The following is a 17,746-nucleotide window of genomic DNA, read 5'->3' as shown; positions in this document are numbered from 1 at the left end:
GCTGATGTGTGTTAGTTACTAGCAGGTCAAGTCAGCCTGAGTTATAGCTACAGGGGAACTGTGAGGGGGTAGAGAGAACCTGTGTCTGTGCCTCTAAGGCTTAGATCCAGTTGTTTTCAGATTGGATGTGGAGGCTGATGTGTGTTAGTTACTAGCAGGTCAAGTCAGCCTGAGTTATAGCTACAGGGGAACTGTGAGGGGGTAGAGAGAACCTGTGTCTGTGCCTCTAAGGCTTAGTTCCAGTTGTTTTCAGATTGGATGTGGAGGCTGATGTGTGTTAGTTACTAGCAGGTCAAGTCAGCCTGAGTTATAGCTACAGGGGAACTGTGAGGGGGTAGAGAGAACCTGTGTCTGTGCCTCTAAGGCTTAGTTCCAGTTGGCAGGTTAGTTTCAATATAATTATATTCCCCATCACAAAGCTGTTAAAAGAAAAAGGGGTCTAAGGGCCCCAGGGCACTGAGTTCCTACTAAACTAAATCGTACATCCTGGTTACATATGGAATTGTTTTAAGATGGTCCAATCTGACTCGTTAGGACGCTACAGAAGTATTTGTGAGAAAACCAAATTTTTCAAGGATGTTTCACCACGATCTCTTGACAAACACCGCTGTAGCTCTGTCACCTTCCACCTCAGATGATGAAGGTCACCTTCCCCCTCAGATGCGGAAGGTCAACTTCCCCCCTCAGATGAGGAAGGTCACCTTCCACCTCAGATGAGGAAGGTCAACTTCCCCCCTCAGATGAGGAAGGTCGATTCCCCCTCAGATGAGGAAGGTCGATTCCACCTCAGATGAGGAAGGTCACCTTCCACCTCAGATGAGGAAGGTCACCTTCCACCCTCAGATGAGGAAGGTCACCTTCCCCCTCAGATGAGGAAGATCGATTCCACCTCAGATGAGGAAGGTCACCTTCCACCCTCAAATGAGGAAGGTCACCTTCCACCTCAGATGAGGAAGGACACCTTCCACCTCAGATGAGGAAGGTCAACTTCCCCCTCAGATGAGGAAGGTCGATTCCACCTCAGATGAGGAAGGTGAGGAAGGTCACCTTCCACCTCAGATGAGGATGGTCGATTCCACCTCAGATGAGGAAGGCCGATTCCACCTCAGGTGAGGAAGGTCACCTTCCCCCTCAGATGAGGAAGGTCACCTTCCACCTCAGATGAGGAAGGTCGATTCCACCTCAGATGAGGAAGGTCGATTCCACCTCAGATGAGGAAGGTCACCTTCCACCTCAGATGAGGAAGGTCGATTCCACCTCAGATGAGGAAGGTCGATTCCACCTCAGGTGAGGAAGGTCGATTCCACCTCAGATGAGGAAGGCCGATTCCACTTCAGATGAGGAAGGTCGATTCCACCTCAGATGAGGAAGGTGAGGAAGGTCACCTTCCCCTCAGATGATGAAGGTCACCTTCCACCTCAGATGAGGAAGGTCACCTTCCACCTCAGATGAGGAAGGTCGATTCCACCTCAGATGAGGAAGGTCGATTCCACCTCAGATGAGGAAGGTCACCTTCCACCTCAGATGAGGAAGGTCGATTCCACCTCAGATGAGGAAGGTCGATTCCACCTCAGATGAGGAAGGCCGATTCCACCTCAGATGAGGAAGGTCGATTCCACCTCAGATGAGGAAGGTGAGGAAGGTCACCTTCCACCTCAGATGAGGAAGGTCGATTCCACCTCAGGTGAGGAAGGTCGATTCCACCTCAGATGAGGAAGGCCGATTCCACTTCAGATGAGGAAGGTCGATTCCACCTCAGGTGAGGAAGGTCACCTTCACCCTCAGATGAGGAAGGTCACCTTCCACCTCAGATGAGGAAGGCCGATTCCACCTCAGGTGAGGAAGGTCACCTTCCACCTCAGATGAGGAAGGTCACCTTCCACCTCAGATGAGGAAGGTCACCTTCCACCTCAGGTGAGGAAGGCTGACAGGCAGGCTTGGGGGATTGAGACACAGCCCAAGAGGGTTTGTGTATTATGCTAATTAGATGTGGGCGTGGTGGGTTGAGACACAGCCCACGAGGGTTTGTGTATTATGCTAATTAGATGTCAGTGTGGGCGTGGTCTCAGTGCCTTCTGACAGCTGAACGTATTCATATATTTCACAGGGAATCTGTTGCCTTTTAGAAATCAACGAGAGAGAGAGAGAGAGAATACTAGGTTTGTGTTCGGGTTGGTATGAAACCCAAAGAGATCCAGGATCCAGAGAGGTATCGGCAGCGATTCAATCTGATCGACGATGCTGCTGCCTAATTGGACCTCTAAACATCAAGCGGTTTGGGATTAAATCCTGACCATAGTCTCTGTTCCAACGACCAGCTACCGCTGAGAATGAAGCAGTCTATTGGGCATGTAGTAATTCTGTGAAATGCTAGTGTAGTGTAGTGAGTAAAACACATTTCCACTCAACAGGCACTGCAGTTGAGCTCAGAGATCATAAGACCGGCTAGTGGAAAGGCACAATAGTCGAACCCAGAGAGACACAGATCTCTCGTAGAAAGGCTTTACAGTGGGTTGAAGCTCAGCGGAGTGTGATGCTGCTAGCTTAGCATAAAGCTAACAGGGTGTTTCGGTAAGCTTAGCATAAAGCTAACAGGATGTTTCGGGTAAGCTTAGCATATGCTAGTAGAGCGTTTCGGTTAGCTTAGCGTATGCGAACAGTACTTTAGTTAGCTTAGCAAATGCTAGTAATATGTTTCATGTTAGCTTAGCCTACGTAGCATATGCTAGTTTAGCAGTTAGCTTAGCGTACGTAGCATATGCTAGCACTAGAGAGTGTTAGGGCAGAGCAATACAAAATAATAAACGCCTTTGTCCATATTTGTTCACCATGTGAGAATCAAGCAAATACAAACAATTAGAATAAAGTACAGAACAACAACAACAACAACAACATGATAAAATAATTCAGTCTTAGTCTGCTGGAGTAGACAGTGAAGTGACAGGCCCAGGTTCCAGATCAGAAGTATAACATATCTAAAAACACCCATAAAAAGTACACGTTTTTTAAATGATACCCAGTATTACAGTATCTGAAAACTAATAGATACCCCCAACAACAAGCAAACTCATCTATGAAGTTAACAGCATGAATGGATAAATGAAAACAACTTAAAATACAAACTCTTTTAATAATAAATTCAAAATAAAATGTCTTCAGTAGTTTTTTCTGTAGTATTTTTTTCTCATTTGAGTTTTTATTTTGTTATATTTGTGTTGTTTTTAAACGTTTTAAACTAAAGTTTGAAAAAAACAAAGTAAAATGTTATCTTTCTATTTCAGAAAACTAACAACAGAAACATAAAACCTCTTCGGAAATACTTCAGTGTACCTTCAATGTTCTTGTTGCCCAGGCAACAGGGAGGAGAGGGTGGGGGGGTCAGTTGTCAGGGTGATGCAGTGATGTCATAGAAGGTGATGGGGGGTCCGTTGTCAAGGTGATGAAGTGATGTCATAGAAGGTGGGGGGGGTCCATTGTCAGGGTGATGCAGTGATGTCATAGAAGGTGAGGGGGGGGGGGGGTCGTTGTCAGGGTGATGCAGTGATGTCATAGAAGGTGGTGGTGGGCGGGGGTGATGTTGAGTGTAAAGCTGAAGGTGAGCACTTCAACCCATGACCAGACCACATCTCCTTCATTGGTTCTTATATGTTTTCAATGGTTCTGATGGGAGTGGATGATTATAGACCCTGGGGATTCCTGGGATACCTACCAGGTCTGGACTAATGCTGTTTTTCTCCTCTACCTGGTCATTAATGGTACCCGCCTGGTGTTCCAGGTCTAAATCAGGCCCTGATTAGAGGGGAACAATGACTGGTGTCCCAGGTCTAAATCAGGCCCTGATTAGAGGGGAAGAATGACTGGCCCTGATTAGAGGGGAATCACCCACCTGGTGTCCCAGGTCTAAATCATTAGGCCCTGATTATTAGAGGGGAATCACCCACCTGGTGTCCCAGGTGGATTAGTCCCACCTGGTGTCCCAGGTCTAAATCAGTCCCTGATTAGAGGGGAATCAGGTGTCCCTGATTAGAGGGGAATCACCCACCTGGTGTCCCAGGTCTAAATCAGGCCCTGATTAAATCAGGCCCTGATTAGAGGGAATCACCCACCTGGTGTCCCAGGTCTAAATCAGTCCCTGATTAGAGGGGAATCACCCACCTGGTGTCTCAGGTCTAAATCAGGCCCTGATTAGAGGGGAATCACCCACCTGGTGTCCCAGGTCTAAATCAGGCCCTGATTAGAGGGGAATCACCCACCTGGTGTCCCAGGTCTAAATCAGTCCCTGATTAGAGGGGAACAATGACTGGTGTCCCAGGTCTAAATCAGTCCCTGATTAGAGGGGAACAATGAAACAATGCAGAGGAACTCTCCAGATTTGAATATGAGCGATATAGGCTCTATTCTATTCATAGAATACATTGTGTGAATGTTGTGTGAACGTTGTGTGAACGTCTGGTCCAGTATTCATTAGGACCCAATGTGATCAACCTGTCAGTAGGACGTTGCATAGACGTTGTGAAAACGTCGAAGGTTTTGGCGCACGTCATAACGTAGCCTAGATGTTGGGCTAACGTTGAAGAACCGACGCAGAGTAGAGTTTGCGTTCAAGGGTCCATTTAGGTTGGGTTTTTTACATTGTGGACGTCGCGTAGACGCGCGTAGACGTTGCTGTTGAAGACATTGAGTTGACGTGTCGTTATTTGAACGGGGGGGGAGGTGATATGTGGGGATGAGGTCTTCTGTAGGTCGTCTGTAGTTCCTGACGTCGTGATACAAAAGTTGTTTGAACGTTGAGTGGTGGTTGAACAGGAGTTGTGGACCAGACAGCTGGTAGCTGGTATCTGTTGTCAGTAGGTCTGGTAGCTGTTGTCAGTAGGTCTGGTAGCTGTTGTCAGTAGGTTTGGTATCTGTTGTCAGTAGGTCTGGTAGCTGTTGTCAGTAGGTCTGGTATCTGTTGTCAGTAGGTCTGGTATCTGTTGTCAGTAGGTCTGGTAGCTGTTGTCAGTAGGTCTGGTAGCTGTTGTCAGTAGGTCTGGTAGCTGTTGTCAGTAGGTCTGGTATCTGTTGTCAGTAGGTTTGGTAGCTGGTAGCTGTTGTCAGTAGGTTTGGTAGCTGGTAGATGTTGTCAGTCGGTCTGGTAGCTGGTATCTGTTGTCAGTCGGTCTGGTAGCTGGTATCTGTTGTCAGTAGGTCTGGTATCTGTTGTCAGTAGGTGTGGTATCTGTTGTCAGTAGGTCTGGTATCTGTTGTCAGTAGGTCTGGTATCTGTTGTCAGTAGGTCTGGTATCTGTTGTCAGTAGGTCTGGTAGACGTCGTGGATGGGCACCTGAAACGCTGCGGCAGGGAAGGCCTGGGGCATGGCGTAACCCGCGTACCCTCCGTAGGCTGCAGCGGCCACGGCTGCGTTCTTCTGCAGGGCTGCCAGGGCAGCAGCGTTGTAGTTGGTGATGGGCATATAGCCTGCTCCGTACAGACCACTGGCCGTGGGGATACGCTGCATGTTGTGGGTCATGGTGTACACTGGTGTGATGGGACGACCCTGAGGGGGAGAGAGGGAGGGAGGGAGGAGAGAGAGAGGGAGGGAGGGAGGGAGGGAGGAGAGAGGGAGGGAGGTAGGGAGGGAGGGAGGGAGGGAGGGAGGGGGAGGGAGGGAGGGAGGGGGGAGAGGAGGGAGGGAGGAGGGAGGGAGGGAGGGAGGGAGGGAGGGAGGGAGGGAGGGAGGGAGGGAGGGAGAGAGGGGGAGAGAGGGAGGGAGGGAAGGAGGGAGGGAGGAGAGGGAGGGAGGGAGGGAGGGAGAGAGAGAGGGAGGGAGGAGAGAGGGAGGGAGGGAGGGAGGGAGGGAGGGAGGGAGGGAGGGAGGGAGGGAGGGAGGGAGGAGGGAGGGAGGGAGGGAGGGAGGGAGGGAGGGAGGGAGGGAGGGAGGGAGGGGGAGGGAGGGAGGGAGGGAGGGAGAGGGAGGGAGGGAGAGAGAGAGAGGGGGGAGGGAGGGAGGAGAGAGAGAGGGGGAGGGAAGGAGGGAGGGGGAGGGAGGGAGGGTTAGGTGTGGAGGTGAGGAGACAGCAGGTATACAGTCTGTGTGTGTACCTGGTAGGGTGGAGGGGAGGAGACAGCAGGTATAACAGTCTGTGTGTTCTGGGCTGTGTGTGTACCTGGTAGGGTGGAGGGGAGGAGACAGTAGGTATAACAGTCTGTGTGTGTCTGGTAGGGTGGAGGGGAGGAGACAGCAGGTGTCTGTGTGTGTACCTGGTAGGGTGGAGGGAGGAGACAGTAGGTATAACAGTCTGTGTGTGTACCTGGTAGGGTGGAGGGAGGAGACAGAGGTATAACAGTCTGTGTGTGTACCTGGTAGGGTGGAGGGGAGGAGACAGCAGGTATAACAGTCTGTGTGTGTACCTGGTAGGGTGGAGGGGAGGAGACAGCAGGTATAACAGTCTGTGTGTGTACCTGGTAGGGTGGAGGGGAGGAGACAGCAGGTCTGTGTGTGTATGGTAGGGTGGAGGGAGGAGACAGTCAGTCTGTGTGTGTACCTGGTAGGGTGGAGGGAGGAGACAGCAGGTATAACAGTCTGTGTGTGTAGAGGGTGGAGGAGGAGACAGGTATAACAGTCTGTGTGTGTACCTGGTAGGGTGGAGGGGAGGAGACAGCAGGTATAACAGTCTGTGTGTGTACCTGGTAGGGTGGAGGGGAGGTGACAGCAGGTATAACAGTCTGTGTGTGTACCTGGTAGGGTGGAGGGGAGGAGACAGCAGGTATAACAGTCTGTGTGTGTACCTGGTAGGGTGGAGGGGAGGAGACAGCAGGTATAACAGTCTGTGTGTGTACCTGGTAGGGTGGAGGGGAGGAGACAGTAGGTATAACAGTCTGTGTGTGTACCTGGTAGGGTGGAGGGGCAGGTATAACAGTCTGTGTGTGTACCTGGTAGGGTGGAGGGGAGGAGACAGTAGGTATAACAGTCTGTGTGTGTACCTGGTAGGGTGGAGGGGAGGAGACAGCAGGTATAACAGTCTGTGTGTACCTGGTAGGGTGGAGGGGAGGAGACAGCAGGTATAACAGTCTGTGTGTGTACCTGGTAGGGTGGAGGGGAGGAGACAGCAGGTATAACAGTCTGTGTGTTCTGGGCTGTGTGTGTACCTGGTAGGGTGGAGGTGAGGAGACAGTAGGTATAACAGTCTGTGTGTGTACCTGGTAGGGTGGAGGTGAGGAGACAGCAGGTATAACAGTCTGTGTGTGTACCTGGTAGGGTGGAGGGGAGGAGACAGTAGGTATAACTGTCTGTGTGTTCTGGGCTGTGTGGTCGTGCTGCAGGGCCAGGGGGTTAATGAGGTGCTCCACAGAGTGATGCATCTTCCCTTCCTCCATCAGCTTGGCTCCCTGGAACACCGGGTACTGGCCTCCTAGAGCCTGCAGGCCCACTGCACGCACACACACACACACACACACACACACACACACACACACACACACACACACACACACACACACACACACACACACACACACACACACACACACACACACACACACACACACACACACACACACACACACACACACACACACACACACACACACACACACACACACACAAAACCCCAGAATGAGAGTCAGATTGGGAAATGCCACTATGAAATGTCAAAGACACTTTAACAGGACAGAGTTTGAGGGAGAGAGATAGAAAAGAGAGAGAGAGAGAGAGAGAGAGAGAGAGAGAGAGAAGAGAAGAGTGAGAGAGGGAGAAAAGAGAGAGAGAGAGAGAGGAGAGAAGAGAAGAGGGAGAGAGAGAGAGAGGAGAGAGAAGAGGGAGAGAGGGAGAAAGAGAGAGAGAGAGAGAGAGAAGAGAAGAGAGAGAGAGAGAGAGAGAGAGAGAGAGAGAGAGAGAGAGAGAGAGAGAGAGAGAGAGAGAGAGAGACACAGAGAGAGAGAGAGAGAGAGAGAGAGAGAGAGAGAGAGAGAGAGAGAGAGAGAGAGAGAGAGAGAGAGAGAGAGAGAGAGAGAGAGACACAGAGAGAGAGAGAGAGAGAGAGAGAGAGAGAGAGAGAGAGAGAGAGAGAGAGAGAGAGAGAGAGAGAGAGAGAGAGAGAGAGAGAGAGAGAGAGAGAGAGAGAGAGAGAGAGAGAGAGAGAGAGAGAGAGAGAGAGAGAGAGAGAGAGAGAGAGAGAGAGAGAGAGAGAATGGAGTTACCCAAGTTAGTGTGAGCCTCTGTTGGTCGGGGTGTGATTCGGATTAAACTGGTGCTTAGCTCTTGATTAAACCCCCTTCACACACACACACACACACACACACACACACACACACACACACACACACACACACACACACACACACACACACACACACACACACACACACACACACACACACACACACACACACACACACACACACACACACACACACACACACACACACACACACACACACACGCTAATACACATGCCAACACAAGGTCACTCATTGTTTCAGATGGACAAAAGTCCACTGTGTTTCTCTGATCCAGTTTATTCCAGAGACTGAGAGAAGGATTGTGGGGGATTGAGCAATCACGTCCAGATTAGGACAATCAGATTATCGTTCCATACCGGAGATATACATACACCTAACAGAGAAACAATAAACCAATGAGTGACGTTTAAATCAGAAGAGGTTAAAAGGGGGCCTCCTTGATCTGAAGTGTTGAGGAATTTACAGTAAAGGAAAAACACGTCACCATCATCACCAAGAGAGGTTTTTGTTTTTCTCTCCTGGTCTCAATAAGGGATAGTAGGACAGAGCAGGTAAAACAGAAGGATGAATTGGAAAGAGAGAGAGAGACAAGACAGCCTCTCTGAGAATAACGGCTTGCAGTTCAACTCCAGTCCAGGAGAGGGGGCAGTAGTGTCTCTTAGCTTTTTTTTTCTCCAGAAAGCTGCGGTCTGTCAACGGTGACCTGAGCTGCAGAAAAGGTCATATATCAGCTGATGTTAAAGTATTATAGTGAAAATCTATGACCCATCAATTCATCCTCAGGCTTCCTATATCTCATTTCCTGTCTGCTATTTCCTGCCTGCTGCTGCCCTCTGGGAACTGGAGTTGAGCAGTGGAAAGATGACAGTAGGGAGTTAGTTTAGACCAGGCTTGGTTTAGACCAGTAGGGAGTTAGTTTAGACCAGGCCTGGTGTAGACCAGTAGGGAGTTAGTTTAGACCAGGCCTGGTTTAGACCAGTAGGGAGTTAGTTTAGACCAGTAGGGAGTTAGTTTAGACCAGTAGGGAGTTAGTTTAGACCAGGCCTGGTTTAGACCAGTAGAGAGTTAGTTTAGACCAGGCCTGGTTTAGACCAGTAGGGAGTTAGTTTAGACCAGTAGGGAGTTAGTTTAGACCATGCCTGGTTTAGACCAGTAGGGAGTTAGTTTAGACCAGACCTGGTTTAGACCAGTAGGGAGTTAGTTTAGACCAGTAGGGAGTTAGTTTAGACCAGTAGGAGTTAGTTTAGACCAGGCCTGGTTTAGACCACTAGGGAGTTAGTTTAGACCAGGCCTGGGTTAGACCAGTAGAGAGTTAGTTTAGACCAGCAGGGAGTTAGTTTAGACCAGTAGAGAGTTAGTTTAGACCAGTAGGGAGTTAGTTTAGACCAGTAGGGAGTTAGTTTAGACCAGTAGGGAGTTAGTTTAGACCAGTAGGGATTTAGTTTAGACCAGTAGGGAGTTAGTTTAGACCAGTAGGGAGTTAGTTTAGACCAGGCCTGGTTTAGACCAGTAGAGAGTTAGTTTAGACCAGTAGGGAGTTAGTTTAGACCAGTAGAGAGTTAGTTTAGACCAGTAGGGAGTTAGTTTAGACCAGTAGGGAGTTAGTTTAGACCAGTAGGGAGTTAGTTTAGACCAGGCCTGGTTTAGACCAGTAGAGAGTTAGTTTAGACCAGTAGGGAGTTAGTTTAGACCAGTAGAGAGTTAGTTTAGACCAGTAGGGAGTTCGTTTAGACCAGTAGGGAGTTAGTTTAGACCAGGCCTGGTTTAGACCAGTAGAGAGTTAGTTTAGACCAGTAGGGAGTTAGTTTAGACCAGTAGAGAGTTAGTTTAGACCAGTAGGGAGTTAGTTTAGACCAGTAGGGAGTTAGTTTAGACCAGTAGGGATTTAGTTTAGACCAGTAGGGAGTTAGTTTAGACCAGTAGGGAGTTAGTTTAGACCAGTAGGGAGTTAGTTTAGACCAGGCCTGGTTTAGACCAGTAGGGAGTTAGTTTAGACCAGTAGGGATTTAGTTTAGACCAGTAGGGAGTTAGTTTAGACCAGTAGGGAGTTAGTTTAGACCAGGCCTGGTTTAGACCAGTAGGGAGTTAGTTTAGACCAGTAGGGATTTAGTTTAGACCAGTAGGGAGTTAGTTTAGACCAGTAGGGAGTTAGTTTAGACCAGGCCTGGTTTAGACCAGTAGGGAATTAGTTTAGACCAGGCCTGGTTTAGACCAGTAGGGAGTTAGTTTAGACCAGTAGGGATTTAGTTTAGACCAGTAAGGAGTTAGTTTAGACCAGTGGGGAGTTAGTTTAGACCAGTAGGGAGTTAGTTTAGTCCAGTAGGGAGTTAGTTTAGACCAGGCCTGGTTTAGACCAGTAGGGAGTTAGTTTAGACCAGTAGGGAGTTAGTTTAGACCAGTAGGGAGTTAGTTTAGACCAGGCCTGGTTTAGACCAGTAGGGAGTTAGTTTAGACCAGGCCTGGTGTAGACCAGTAGGGAGTTAGTTTAGACCAGTAGGGAGTTAGTTTAGACCAGTAGGGAGTTAGTTTAGACCAGGCCTGGTTTAGACCAGTAGAGAGTTAGTTTAGACCAGGCCTGGTGTAGACCAGTAGGGAGTTAGTTTAGACCAGTAGGGAGTTAGTTTAGACCAGACCTGGTGTAGACCAGTAGGGAGTTAGTTTAGACCAGTAGGGAGTTAGTTTAGACCAGTAGAGAGTTAGTTTAGACCAGTAGGGAGTTAGTTTAGACCAGTAGGGAGTTAGTTTAGACCAGTAGAGAGTTAGTTTAGACCAGTAGGGAGTTAGTTTAGACCAGGCCTGGTTTAGACCAGTAGAGAGTTAGTTTAGACCAGTAGAGAGTTAGTTTAGACCAGTAGGGAGTTAGTTTAGACCAGTAGGGAGTTAGTTTAGACAAGTAGGGAGTTAGTTTAGACCAGGCCTGGTTTAGACCAGTAAGGAGTTAGTTTAGACCAGGCCTGGTTTAGACCAGTAGGGAGTTAGTTTAGACCAGGCCTGGTTTAGACCAGTAGGGAGTTAGTTTAGACCAGGCATGGTTTAGAGGTATCTTTCACTGACTTGAGCCAGGCTTGAGACAGGAAGGAGACAGGCTTGAGACAGGAAGGAGACAGGCTTGAGACAGGAAGGAGACAGGAAGAAGAAAAAACTTAAGGAAGCAGGCGGCGGTATAGGGGACAGTTTAGGGGGACAACGGGGGGGTACGACGGGGGGTACGACAGGGGTGTGACTGACTTGTGCAAGGCTTGATGCCCAACGGGTTGACTGAGGCAGTCAGCTCCATAGAGGGTACCAGCTCGTAGGCCTTGTTGTCGGGGCCCTTGGCTTTGCCTTCATGGTACCGGCTGTAGATACCCCGCCCAGCAGAGTAACCACCCAGGTATGACCCCCGGGGGCCGGGGGCACGGCTACCTGCCGTCGCTCGGCCACGACCTCGCACAGCACCTGCTGGAGATGGGCCACAGTGGGAATGGGGGGGGCGCTGTTTAGGGTTACGCTTCAATATATAGGGGCATGGGATATGTTTAGGCCACGTTCTGCTTAGCACAGGGCCCAGCGTCGTCAGGTTTTGACCGGGGAGGCCGTCGTTGTAAATACGTTTTGTTTCATAGTTGTGACGTCTTCACTATTATTCTACAATGTAGAAAATATTAAAAAATAAAGAAAAACCCTTGAATGAGTCGATGTGTCCAAACTTTAAACTGGTAGTGTTTATACAGATAGATATTTTATAATATTCTGCCCCAGACATTACTACGAGCCCGTCCTCCCCTTTTAATGTGCCACCAACCTCCTGTGGCACTGAAGTTCGTTATTGCTATCCGTGATCCTTGGGACGTCACTACCCTAAACCCCTAACCTACCCTAAACTCCTACCCTAAACCCCTTACCCTACCCTAAACCCCTACCCTAAACCCCTACCCTACCACCAACGTCCTGTGGCACTGAAGTTCGTTATTGCTATCCGTGATCCTTGGGACGTCACTACCTTAAACCCCTAACCTACCCTAGACTGCTACCCTAAACTTCTACCCTACCCTAAACCCCTACCCTAAACCCTACCCTACCCTAAACTCCTACCCTAAACCCCTACCATACCCTAAACCCCAGCCCTACCCTAAACCCCTAGCCTACCCTAAACTCCTACCCTAAACCCCTACCCTACCCGAAACCCCTACCCTAAACTAAATCCCTACCCTACCATAAACACATATCCTAAACACCTACCCTAAACCCCTAGACTATACTCCCAACTGAAACTCCTAACAGAAACACCTACCATAAACCCCTACCCTACTCTAAACTCCAACCCTACCCTAAACCCCTACCCATACCCTACCCTAAACCCTAAACCCCTACCCTAAACCCCTACCCTACCCTACCCTACCCTAAATCCCTACCCTACCCTACCCTAAACCCCTACCCTAAACCCCTACCATACCCTAAACCCCTACCCTAACCCTACCCTACCCTAAACCTCTACCCCAAACCCATACCCTACCCTAAAGCCCTACCCTAAACTCCTACCCTAAATCCCTACCCTAAATCCCTACCCTACCCTAAATCCCTACCCTAAACCCCTACCCTAAACCCCTACCATACCCTAAACCCCTACCCTAACCCTACCCTAAACCCTAAACCCCTACCCTAAACCCCTACCCTACCCTACCCTAAATCCCTACCCTACCCTACCCTAAACCCCTACCCTAAACCCCTACCATACCCTAAACCCCTACCCTAACCCTACCCTACCCTAAACCTCTACCCCAAACCCATACCCTACCCTAAAGCCCTACCCTAAACTCCTACCCTAAACCCCTACCCTAAATCCCTACCCTACCCTAAATCCCTACCCTAAACCCCTACCCTAAACCCCTACCGTACCCTAAACCCCTACCCTAACCCTACCCTAAACCCTAAACCCCTACCCTAAACCCCTACCCTACCCCTTTATCTTTATCTTGGCCAGGTCGCAGTTGTAAATGAGAACTTGTTCTCATCTAGCCTACCTGGTAAAATAAAGGTGAAATAAAAATAAAATAAACTCTTACCCTAAACCCCTAAACCCCTACCCTAAACCCCTACCCTAAACCCCTAAACCCCTACCCTTAACCTTAACTCTTACTTTAACCGTTTTAAATGTCAAATTCAATGGGGTGATGTCCGAGAGTTGGGACGTCCCAAGGAATCCAGTTTGGACATTTCCCATCAAAGTGTGAAGCCGACATTAGGGGGGCTGCTATGGGGCGTCATTTTACACGGTTTGTCAGAGGTGCAAAAATATATATATACTGTACATTGTCTATGTTTATCTAGTCATTAGTTGTCAAGGAGGTTGGGAGACATCGGGTCTGACAGTTTGTCTGTCTACTAGCGAACTGAAGAGGTGATGAAACAAGGGGAAGTTGTTATAGAAACCCAGAGAGAGGAGTTGGTCACATGACCAGGAAGTTGATGTTTCATTGGATAAGGGAGTGTAAAGGAGTAGCCAATAAAGGATGGAATAGATTACCATTGGTCTGTATCATTGGGCCTCCTTTGGAGAGAAAACCAGAACACAGTGATTACAGTCAACGTCTGGACAGATGAGTTGGATCGGCCCAAATGGAACCCTGTCCCCTATGTAGGGCACTACTTCTGACAAGGGCCCATAGGGTTAGAGCCAATAGGGCTCTGGTCGATAGTAGTGCCCTGCAAATGGAATAGAGTGCTACTTAGGACACAGATTAGTTGAGCTGCCACCCAGACACCTGCCAGCGTCACTCATCACAGGGGACGGGCTCAGCACTGAAAAAGGGGGACTCTCTGCAATATGGCGTCCTCAGAGGTTACTTACAGAGGAGACGCTTCCTGCTTACTGACAGTGAAGGGACAGCAGAATCATAATCTGCCAATACTCCAGACAGCCACTAGGGGATCCTCTCGATGCAGGTATAGAGGCCCACAGTGGAGGTGTCATAATACCCATAAGACCTAGCGGTCAAACAAGGAAATGATTCCAATCTTTGTTTTTCCCACCGTTCAGTTTCCAATAAGGGATTTTAGAAACACTTGAAATGAGGGCTGTGTTTTGTGTAGGTTTATCCTGCTGTGGTGTTTTGTGTAGGTTTAACCTGCTGCCGTGGTGTTTTGTGTAGGTTTAACCTGCCGTGGTGTTTTGTGTAGGTTTAACCTGCCGTGGTGTTTTGTGTAGGTTTAACCTGCCGTGGTGTTTTGTGTAGGTTTAACCTGCCGTGGTGTTTTGTGTTTTAACCTGCCGTGGTGTTTTGTGTAGGTTTAACCTGCTGCCGTGGTGTTTTGTGTAGGTTTATCCTGCTGTGGTGTTTTGTGTAGGTTTAACCGGCCGTGGTGTTTTGTGTAGGTTTAACCTGCCGTGGTGTTTTGTGTAGGTTTACCCTGCCGTGGTGTTTTGTGTAGGTTTAACCTGCCGTGGTGTTTTGTGTAGGTTTAACCTGCTGCCGTGGTGTTTTGTGTAGGTTTACCCTGCCGTGGTGTTTTGTGTAGGTTTACCCTGCCCTGCCGTGGTGTTTTGTGTAGGTTTACCCTGCCGTGGTGTTTTGTGTAGGTTTAACCTGCCGTGGTGTTTTGTGTAGGTTTAACCTGCTGCCGTGGTGTTTTGTGTAGGTTTACCCTGCCGTGGTGTTTTGTGTAGGTTTACCCTGCCGTGGTGTTTTGTGTAGGTTTAACCTGCCGTGGTGTTTTGTGTAGGTTTAACCTGGTTTTTTGTGTAGGTTTAACCTGCCGTTTACCCTGGTGTTTTTGTGTAGGTTTACCCTGCCGTGTTTTGTGTTTTGTGTAGGTTTACCCTGCCGTGGTGTTTTGTGTAGGTTTACCCTGTTTGTTTTGTGTAGGTTTAACCTGCCGTGGTGTTTTGTGTAGGTTTAACCTGCCGTGGTGTTTTGTGTAGGTTTAACCTGCCGTGGTGGTGTTTACCCTGTGTAGGTTTAACCTGCCGTGGTGTTTTGTGTAGGTTTACCCTGCCATTTAACCTGCCGTGGTGTTTTGTGTTTTTTTGTGTAGGTTTAACCTGTCGTGGTGTTTTGTGTAGGTTTAACCTGTTGTTTTGTGTAGGTTTAACCTGCCGTGGTGTTTTGTGTAGGTTTAACCTGCCGTGGTGTTTTGTGTAGGTTTAACCTGCCGTGGTTTTGTTTTAACCTGTGTTTTGTGTTTACCCATGCCGTGGTGTTTTGTGTAGGTTTAACCCTGCCGTGGCGTTTTGTGTAGGTTTAACCTGCCGTGGTGTTTTGTGTAGGTTTAACCTGCTGCCGTGGTGTTTTGTGTAGGTTTACCCTGCCGTGGTGTTTTGTGTAGGTTTCACCTGCCGTGGTGTTTTGTGTAGGTTTAACCTGTCGTGGGTGTTTTGTGTAGGTTTCACCTGCCGTGGTGTTTTGTGTAGGTTTACCCTGCCGTGGTGTTTTGTGTAGGTTTCACCTGCCGTGGCGTTTTTTGTGTAGGTTTAACCTGCCGTGGCGTTTTGTGTAGGTTTCACCTGCCGTGTCGTTTTGATAACCCTGTAAATCTCTCTACGACAAAAAAAGATTGGAACCATTTCCTTGTTTGACCGCAGGGTTTTATGGGTATCATGACTCATACTGTGGTACTCTATATGTCTCAAAGCAGGGAAGAAACTAGGAAGACACAACAGTGGCCATCTTGGGAATATTGTCGTTCTCGGTAGTCACTGAGCAGGAAGTCACCCCACTGTATCCTGTGCCGTCATATTGCGGAGAGCGTCCCCATTTTTACCTCTCTAACAGTTATCGATGCTGATCGGTGATTTATAACCAGTAAATAATCAATAATCATTCAGAACACCTATTCATCAGATTCATCGATTCAATATTCATCACGATCATCTACTAATCACATGTATTTGATGAGGTGGATTCACTATTGGTTACATTTACAACAGGCACATCTAATCTCCAGATCTTATTGGTCGTTATTAACCTGCGTTCTCTGCTAATCATTATGTCCGTTCATACAGAAACAGACGGACCAAAGCTCTCAGTTACGTCTGTAGTGCAAAAGGCTACGTTTATACAGGCAGCCCAAGTTTCGAGCTAAAGAGCTGATCTGATTGGTGTAAAAAAATAGAAAAAAACAAACAAGATCAGAATGTGACTGTCTGTGTAAACGCAGCCACAGAGACCCAGAGGGAAAGGACTCTACAGACACTATTATCTAATCTATTATCTATTAAGATCAGAATGTGACTGTCTGTGTAAACGCAGCCACAGAGACCCAGAGGGAAAGGACTCTACAGACACTATTATCTAATCTATTATCTATTATCTAATCTATTATCTAATAAGATCAGAATGTGACTGTCTGTGTAAACGCAGCCACAGAGACCCAGAGGGAAAGGACTCTGACCTTTGATGAAGTAGTCCCTGTTGGGTCCGATCAGCGTGTTGTAAGGGTACCCATAGTAGGTGAGGGTGTAAGGGTCACACTGGTACACATAGTTCTGCTGGACTGGTTCCGGAGCTGCCGCGGCCGCTGTAGCGCCCCCTTTAGATGCCTTCTGGTAACGCGTGTACTGCTCCTTGTCGACAGGCTTAGCCAGGGTGACCTCGATACAAGACCCCTCCACCTCCGTCCCGTTCAGGTGGTCCATGGCAACCACGGCATCGTCGCGGGACGAGAAGTGGACGAAGGCGTAGTCGCGGATTTTCTTGACACGTTCCACGCAGCCCTGGTTCCACTGGCCAAACACCTAGAACACAGAGACATGTTAATACAGCCCTGGTTCTACTGGCCAAACACCTAGAACACAGAGACATGTTAATAAAGCCTGGGTTCTACTGTCCAAACACCTAGAACACAGAGACATGTTAATACAGCCTGGGTTCTACTGGCCAAACACCTAGAACACAGACACATGGTAATACAGCCTGGGTTCCACTGGCCAAACACCTAGAACACAGAGACATGTTAATACAGCCCTGGGTTCCACTGGCCAAACACCTAGAACACAGAGACATGTTAATACAGCCTGGGTTCCACTGGCCAAACACCTAGAACACAGAGACATGTTAATACAGCCCTGGTTCTACTGGCCAAACACCTAGAACACAGAGACATGTTAATACAGCCTGGGTTCTACTGTCCAAACACCTAGAACACAGATACATGTTAATACAGCCTGGGTTCCACTGGCCAAACACCTAGAACACAGATACATGTTAATACAGCCTGGGTTCTACTGGCCAAACACCTAGAACACAGAGACATGTTAATACAGCCCTGGTTCTACTGGCCAAACACCTAGAACACAGAGACATGTTAATACAGCCTGGGTTCCACTGGCCAAACAATCAATCAACCAATTAATCGATCAATCAATCAATCAACCAATTGATCAATCAACCAATCAATCAACCAATCAAACAGTCACTAAACAATCAATCAGTAAATCAACCAATCAATCAGTAAGTCAACCAATCAATCAGTAAGTCAACCAATCAATCAATCAGTCAACCAATCAATCAGTAAGTCAACCAATCAATCAACCAATCAATCAGTAAGT

General features: G+C 48.3%; 1 protein-coding gene and 1 long non-coding RNA gene across 15 annotated transcripts in view; both read right to left on the bottom strand.

Annotated features, from left to right (window-relative positions):
• Window positions 1-109: 109 nt before the first annotated feature.
• LOC124020225 lies at window positions 110-3,856 on the bottom strand. Of its 4 annotated transcripts, XR_006835940.1 has the most exons (4): window positions 1,648-3,856; window positions 1,494-1,512; window positions 962-1,232; window positions 110-830 (listed from the first exon to the last, which is right to left on the bottom strand). It is a non-coding gene; the product is annotated as an uncharacterized LOC124020225 (long non-coding RNA). The 4 variants fall into 4 exon arrangements; XR_006835938.1 differs by having other exon boundaries at window positions 962-1,512; XR_006835939.1 differs by lacking the exon at window positions 1,494-1,512 and having other exon boundaries at window positions 962-1,385.
• Window positions 3,857-4,474: 618 nt separating this feature from the next.
• The window catches only part of LOC124020223 (RNA-binding protein 47-like), an 82,562-nt gene continuing 69,290 nt past the window's right edge, over window positions 4,475-17,746 (bottom strand). For 6 of the 11 annotated variants that reach the window (XM_046335582.1, XM_046335589.1, XM_046335581.1 and 3 more), the window contains 5 exons: window positions 16,591-16,933; window positions 13,727-13,750; window positions 11,449-11,661; window positions 7,231-7,409; window positions 4,475-5,536 (listed from right to left, as the gene is read on the bottom strand). In XM_046335582.1, the coding sequence (XP_046191538.1) occupies window positions 5,291-5,536; window positions 7,231-7,409; window positions 11,449-11,661; window positions 13,727-13,750; window positions 16,591-16,933 (1,005 nt within the window). In that variant the 3' untranslated portion in view covers window positions 4,475-5,290. The remainder of the gene's footprint in view (window positions 5,537-7,230; window positions 7,410-11,448; window positions 11,662-13,726; window positions 13,751-16,590; window positions 16,934-17,746) is intronic. The other 5 variants (XM_046335584.1, XM_046335591.1, XM_046335585.1 and 2 more) reach the window with 5 other exon arrangements.

The sequence above is a fragment of the Oncorhynchus gorbuscha genome, unplaced genomic scaffold (genome assembly GCF_021184085.1).
Source record: "Oncorhynchus gorbuscha isolate QuinsamMale2020 ecotype Even-year unplaced genomic scaffold, OgorEven_v1.0 Un_scaffold_772, whole genome shotgun sequence".
Lineage (NCBI taxonomy): Eukaryota > Metazoa > Chordata > Actinopteri > Salmoniformes > Salmonidae > Oncorhynchus > Oncorhynchus gorbuscha.
The sequence above is the reverse complement of the archived record's forward strand: the minus strand, read 5'-3'. Positions and strand labels throughout refer to the sequence as shown.